Here is a 7661-nt window from a genome sequence, read left to right on the forward strand (position 1 = left end):
GGGGTAATTCAGTGGGTCAGGCAGCAGCTGTGGAGAAGATAGACACAAAGTGCTGGAGTAACTCAGCGGGTCAGGCAGCATCTGTGGAGAGAATGAATGGGAGATATTTGGGGTCGAGACCCTTCTTTGGTTTCGTTTAGTTTAAAGATGCAGCGCGGAAGCAGGTCTTTCGGCCCGCGGAGTCCGCGCCGACCAGCGATCACCCCGTACACTAGACTATCATACGCACATTAGGGGCAATTTAACAATTTTGCGGAGGCTGATTAGTCTACAACCCTGAACGTCTTTGAAATGTTGGAGGAAATTAGAGCACCCGGAGTAAAAACCCACACAGGTCAAGGGGAGAACGTACAAACTCTACCCGTAGTCAGGATCGTACCCGGGTCTCTGGCGGTGAGGCAGCAACTGTACCGCTGCGCCACTGTGCGGCGCAGAATTATATAACGGTTTCCTCCGCCATAAACGCACCCAATATGTGCTAGTAATGTCCTGTTTGCCAGCTTGTTGACCCTCTGTGTTCCCCTCCTGCAGGGTTTAGGGGCCGTTGCTGTGGACGGAGAGACGGGGACGTGAGCGGCCATTTAGGGCGGCCAGGGTGCCGTGAGCCCCCCCCCCCACAACTGCTCGGTGTGCGGGCTGAGCTTCGAGGGGCTGAGCTTCGATGGAGGACCACATGACGGGGCAAAACAAGGAGAAGCGTTATGAGTGCGACGTGTGTGGCAAGGCCTGTCAGCGCCCGAGCTGGCTGGAGATCCACAGGCGGGAGCACACGGGAGAACGCCCCTTCGACTGCTCGGAGTGCGGCAAGAGCTTCAAGACAGCGGATGTGCTGAAGATCCACCGGCGGGTGCACACGGGTGAGAAGCCCTATGGCTGCTCCACCTGCGGCAAGAGCTTTGCCCAGATATCGGGGCTGCGGGATCACCGGAGGGTGCACAGCAGTGAGCGGCCCTTCACCTGCTCCAACTGCGGCAAATGCTTCAAGTCGTCGCCGGACCTGAAGAGGCACAGGCTCCTGCACACCTGCAGCGACTGCGGCAAGGGCTTCATCCTCTCCAGCTACCTGGTATCCCACACTGGCGAGTGCCCCTTCACCTGCTCCCAGTGCGGCAAGAGCTTCACCTCCTCCAGCAGGCTGCTGTCCCACCAGCGCACCAAACCTGGAGAGCGTTCATGCACCTGTACCCAGTGCGGAAAGGGCTTCAATCGCTCCTCCAAGCTGCTGTCCCACCAGCGCACCCACACTGGCGAGCGTCCCCACAACTGCACCCAGTGCGGCAAAGGCTTCACCTCCTCCAGCAGGCTGCTGGAGCACCAGCGCACCCACACCGGCGCGCGCCTCTACACCTGCACCCAGTGCGGCAAGGGCTTCAACTGCTCCACCCATCTGCTGTCTCGCGGGGGTTGCGGCAGCACCGGCGGACCCTCGCCGGCGAGCAGCTGCTCGCAGTGTGACAAGAGAGCATGGGGGGGCTGTGGGGGCGGGAACAACAGCGGTTACACACCGGAGAGAGACCATTTGTGTGCGCTGAGTGTGGCAAGGATTTCACCCACCTTGACCACCTGCTGGACCACTGATGAGTCCACACCGGCCAGCGCCACTCCACCAGCCCGCTCTGCGGCAAGACCATTGCCCGCTCCTCCAGCCTGCTGGCACAACGCCATGTGGATAGATAGGCGCTGTTTAGGTAGACACAAAATGCAGGAAGGAATGGGTAACGTTTCAGGGTCGAGACCCATCTTCAGTGTCGACCCGAAACGTCACCCATTCCTTGTCTCCAGAGATGCTGCCTGTCCCGCTGAGTTACTCCAGCACTCTGAAATGTCACCTATCCATGTTCTCCACAGATGCTGCCTGACCCATCGAGTTACTGCAGCACTTAGTGTTAGAGTCATAGAGTGATACAGTATGGAAACAGGACCTTCGGCCCAGCTTGGCCACACCAACCAACATGTCCCGGCTAGACTAGTCCCACCTGCCTGCGGTTGGTCCAAACTTGTCCTATCCATGTAACTGTCTAACTGTTTCTTGGGATAGTCGCAGCCTCAACTACCTCCTCTGACAGTTTGTTCCATACTCCCATCACCTTATGTGTGAAAAAGTTACCCCTCAGTTTATTTGTAAATCTTTTCCCCTTCACCTTGAACCCATGTCCTCTGGTCTTCGATTCAGGCTCCTGCACACCGGCAGCGACTGCGGCAAGGGCTTCATCCTCTCCAGCTACCTGGTATCCCACCAGCGCACCCACACTGGCGAGTGCCACTTCACCTGCTCCCAGTGCGGCAAGGGCTTCACCTCCTCCAGCAGGCTGCTGTCCCACCAGCGCACCAAAACTGGAGAGCGTTCATGCACCTGCTCCCAGTGCGGCAAGGGCTTCACCTCCTCCTGCAGGCTGCTGTCCCACCAGCGCACCAAAACTGGAGAGCGTCCCTACAACTGCACCCAGTGCTGCAAGGCTTCACCTCCTCCAGCAGGCTGCTGGAGCACCAGCGCACCCACACCGGCGCGCGCCTCTACACCTGCACCCAGTGCGGCAAGGGCGTCACCTGCTCCACCCATCTGCTGTCCCCCCACCTTCTACACTCAGTCTGAAGAAGGGTCCTGACTCAAAACGTCATCTGTCCATTCCCTCTAAAGCGGTGGAGGAACTCAGTGGGACAGGCCGCATCTGTAGAGGGAAAGGAATCTAAGGCGACCACTCCCACCTCTCCTTTCCAACTTTCTCCACCCCCCCACCAAGCAGTCTGAAGAAGGTTCCTGACCTAGAATGTTGCCTGCCCATGCTCTCCAGACGTGCAAGTTACTCTAGGAGATTGTGTCTCTTTTTGTAAACCAGCATCTGCTGTTCCTTCTTTACGAACGTGAAGTGGAAAACATTAGTTAAGACCAAAGTTGCATTCTTGAAGACTGAAAAAGGTAAACTTATTATGGGGAACAAGGAAATGCCAGATGAGTTGAACAGGTACTTTGGTTCTGTCTTCACTAAGGAGGACGCAAACAATCTTCCTGATGTACTAGTGGCCAGAGGATCTGGGGTGATGGAGGAACTGAAGGAAATCCACATTAGGCAGGAAATGGTGTTGGGTAGACTGATGGGACTGAAGGCTGATAAATCCCTACGGCCTGTTGGGCTGCATCCCAGGGCATCCCAGGGAGTGGCTCTAGAAATCGTGGATGCATTGGTGATAATTTTCCAATGTTCTATAGACTCAGGGTCAGTTCCTGCGGATTGGTGGGTAGCTAATGTTATTGCACTTTTTAAGATAGTTGGGAGAGAGAAGACAGCGAATTATAGACCAGTTAGCTTGACATTGGTGGAGGGGAAGATGCTGGAGTCAATTATAAAAGATGAAATAGCGCATATTTGGATAGGATTAACAGGATTGGTCTGAGTCAGCACGGATTTACTAAAGGGAAATCATGCTTGACTAATCTTCTGGAATTTTTTGAGGATGTAACTGGGAAAATGGACAAGGGAAACCGAGTGGATGTGTACCTGGACTTTCAGAAAGCATTTGATAAGGTTCCACATGGAAGATTAGTGGGAAAATGTAGGGCATAGGGTATTGGGGGTAGAGTGCTGACATGGATAGAGAAGTGGTTGGCAGACTGGAAACAAAGAGTAGTGATTAACGGGTCCCTTTCAGAATGGCAGGCAGTGATTAGTGGGGTACCGCAAGACTCGGTGCTGGGACCGCAGCTATTTACAATATACATCAATGACGAGATTTAAAAGTAACATTAGCAAATTTGCAGATGACACACAGCTGGGTGGCAGTGTGAACTGTGAGGAGGATGCTATGAGAATGCAGGGTGACTTGGACAGGTTGGGTGAGTGGGGGGATGCATGGCAGATGCAGTTTAATATGGAGAAATGTGAAGTTATCCACTTTGGTAGCAAAAACAGAAAGGCAGATTATTATCTAAATAACCATATAACCATATAACAATTACAGCACGGAAACAGGCCATCTCGGCCCTACAAGTCCATGCCGAACAATTTTTTTTTCCCCTTAGTCCCACCTGCCTGCACTCGTACCATAACCCTCCATTCCCTTCTCATCCATATGCCTATCCAATTTATTTTTAAATGATACCAATGAACCTGCCTCCACCACTTCCACTGGGAGCTCATTCCACACCGCCACCACTCTCTGCGTAAAGAAGTTCCCCCTCATATTACCCCTAAACTTCTGTCCCTTAATTCTGAAGTCATGTCCCCTTGTTTGAATCTTCCCTATTCTCAAAGGGAAAAGCTTGTCCACATCAACTATGTCTATCCCTCTCATCATTTTAAAGACCTCTATCACGTCCCCCTTAACCTTCTGCGCTCCAGAGAATAAAGACCTAACTTATTCAACCTATCTCTGTAACTTAGTTGGACGGCCAGGTTGGCGGTGCGTCCCTACCCCCCCCCCCCCCCCCCCCCCCCCCCCCCCAACTGCTTGGTGTGCGGGTTGAGCTTCGAGGGGCTGAGCTTCGATGGAGGACCACATGACGGGGCAAAACACGGAGAAGCGTTATGAGTGCGACGTGTGTGGCAAGGCCTGTCAACGCCCGAGCTGGCTAGAGAGCCACAGGCAGGAGCACACGGGAGAACACCCCTTCGACTGCTCGGAGTGCGGCTAGAGCTTCAAGACGGCGGATATGCAAAAGATCCACCGGCGGGTGCACACGGGCGAGAAGCCCTATGGCTGCTCCACCTGCGGCAAGAGCTTTGCCCAGATATCGGGGCTGCGGGATCATCGGTGGGTGCACAGCCGTGAGCGGCCCTTCACCTGCTCCAACTGCGGCAAATGCTTCAAGTCGTCGCCGGACCTGAAGAGGCACAGGCTCCTGCACACCTGCAGCGACTGCGGCAAGGGCTTCATCCTCTCCAGCTACCTGGTATCCCACACTGGCGAGTGCCCCTTCACCTGCTCCCAGTGCGGCAAGGGCTTTACCTCCTCCAGCAGGCTGCTGTCCCACCAGCGCACCAAACCTGGAGAGCGTTCATGCACCTGTACCCAGTGCGGAAAGGGCTTCAATCGCTCCTCCAAGCTGCTGTCCCACCAGCGCACCCACACTGGCGAGCGTCCCCACAACTGCACGCAGTGCGGCAAAGGCTTCACCTCCTCCAGCAGGCTGCTGGAGCACCAGCGCACCCACACCGGCGCGCGCCTCTACACCTGCACCCAGTGCGGCAAGGGCTTCACCTGCTCCACCCATCTGCTGTCTCGCGGGGGTTGCGGCAGCACCGGCGGACCCCCGCCGGCGAGCAGCTGCTCGCAGTGTGACAAGAAAGCATGGGGGGGGGCGGGAACAACAGCGGTTACACACCGGAGAGAGACCATTTGTGTGCGCTGAGTGTGGCAAGGATTTCACCCACCTTGGCCACCTGCTGGACCACTGATGAGTCCACACCGGCCAGCGCCACTCCACCAGCCCGCTCTGCGGCAAAACCATTGCCCGCTCCTCCAGCCTGCTGGCACATCGCCACGTGGATAGATAGGCGCTGTTTAGGTAGACACAAAATGCAGGAAGGAATGGGTAACGTTTCAGGGTCGAGACCCATCTTCAGTGTCGACCCGAAACGTCACCCATTCCTTGTCTCCAGAGATGCTGCCTGTCCCGCTGAGTTACTCCCGCACTCTGAAATGTCACCTATCCATGTTCTCCACAGATGCTGCCTGACCCACTGAGTTACTCTACTGGATTTGTGCCTGGAAGGTCATGTTTGACTAATCTTCTTGAATTTTTTGAAGAGGTTACTCAGGAAATTGATGAGGGTAAATCAGTGGATGTTGTATATATGGACTTCAGTAAGGCCTTTGACAAGGTTCCTCACGGAAGGTTGGTTAAGAAGGTTCAATTGTTGGGTATTAATGGTGGAGTAGCAAGATGGATTTAACATTGGCTGAATGGGAGATGCCGGAGAGTAACGGTGGATGGTTGTTTGTGAGGTTGGAGGCCAGTGACTAGTGGGGTGCCACAGGGATCTGTGTTGGGTCCACTGTTGTTTGTCATGTACATCAATGATCTGGATGATGGGGTGGTAAATTGGATTAGTAAGTTTGCAGAAGATACTAAGTTAGGTGGGGTTGTGGATAATGAGTAGATTTTCAAAGTTTACAGAGAGATTTATGCCAGTTGGAAGAGTGGGCTGAAAGATGGCAGATGGAGTTTAATGTTGATAAGTGTGAGGTGCTGCATCTTGGCAGGACAAATCAAAATAGGACGTACATGGTAAACAGTAGGGAATTGAAAAATGCAGTTGAACATCGGGATCTGGGAATAACTGTGCACAGTTCCCTGAAAGTGGAATCTCATATAGATAGGGTGGTAAAGAAAGCTTTTGGTGTGCTGGCCTTTATAAATCAGGGCATTGAGTATAGAAGTTGGGATGTAATGTTAAAATTGTACAAGGCATTGGTGAGACCAATTCTGGAGTATGGTGTACAATTTTGGTCGCCTAATTATAGGAAGGATATCAACAAAATAGAGAGAGTACAGAGGAGATTTACTAGAATGATGCCTGGGTTTCATCAACTAAGTTACCGAGAAATAATAATAATAATAATAATAATAATAATACATTTTATTTCTGGGCGCCTTTCAAGAGTCTCAAGGACACAATGTTGAACAAGTTAGGGCTTTATTCTTTGGAGCGCAGAAGGTTAAGGGGGAACTTGATAGAGGCCTTTAAAATGATGAGAGGGATAGACAGAGTTGACGTGGATAAGCTTTTCCCATTGAGAGTAGGGAATATTCAAACAAGGGGACATGACTTGAGAATTAAGGGACAGAAATTTAGAGGTAACATGAGGGGGAACGTCTTTACTCAGAGAGTGGTGGCTGTGTGGAATGAGCTTCCAGTGAAGGTGGTGGAGGCAGGTTCGATTTTATCATTTAAAAATAAATTGCATAGTTCTATGGACGGGAAAGGAATGGAAGGTTATGTTCTGAGCGCAGGTATATGGGACTAGGGGAGAATACGTGTTCGGCACGGACTAGAAAGGTCGAGATGGCCTGTTTCCGTGCTGTAATGGTTATATGGTTATATGGTTATAATATATGTTCTTACAAATAATTCCCCCTATTTTGTGTAATAGAGTAATATAATATCTATTTTATAGAACGATACTGGCAGTTATTGCGCAATGACATACTTAGCAGCAGATAACGTGATGAGGTTAACTTTGTTTGGCTGACGGACTGCCGCTAATCCCAATTAAATTGCCTTGATTAGAAATATGATTTATCTGGAGAATATGCAGCTAACTTTAAAAGCAAGCGACCGGTCAGACCGGCAGGAAACGTGGATTACAACTGGGCATGGAACTGCCGGTAATCAACCAGGTAGATAATATCTTCTACCCTATCCTGGAAACAATCGGTATGTCTCTGGTGACTCTTCCAAGCTTCTGCAGCTGCACATAAATAAGCAATCTGCTCCTTCGCCTTCCAAAAACCTTGGAAAGAACCCATTGGGTCCAGCCAATCCACTTCAAACTGACATTGGCTTCTTTTTTTCGTTGTCAGGTTTACAATCACCTTGGTCATCCACGATTGCCTCTCGACCCGTGCGATTACTAAGGAGAAGGTGCTTGGAAAACTGAAAATGCTGAGGCTCGTTAAATCACCTGGACCGGATGGACTGCACCCCGTGGTTCTGAAGTAG

General features: G+C 51.9%; 1 protein-coding gene across 1 annotated transcript; it reads left to right on the forward strand.

Annotated features, from left to right (window-relative positions):
* Nucleotides 1–264: 264 nt before the first annotated feature.
* Nucleotides 265–7661, forward strand: LOC129693799 (zinc finger protein 180-like). The gene is made up of 4 exons (XM_055630558.1): nucleotides 265–1391; nucleotides 2192–2283; nucleotides 4715–4926; nucleotides 7523–7661. Exons 1-4 carry the CDS (start codon nucleotides 662–664, stop codon nucleotides 7659–7661), a joined length of 1173 nt encoding a protein of 390 aa, XP_055486533.1. The 5' UTR covers nucleotides 265–661.

This window comes from Leucoraja erinacea, unplaced genomic scaffold, assembly GCF_028641065.1.
Source record: "Leucoraja erinacea ecotype New England unplaced genomic scaffold, Leri_hhj_1 Leri_427S, whole genome shotgun sequence".
NCBI lineage: Eukaryota > Metazoa > Chordata > Chondrichthyes > Rajiformes > Rajidae > Leucoraja > Leucoraja erinaceus.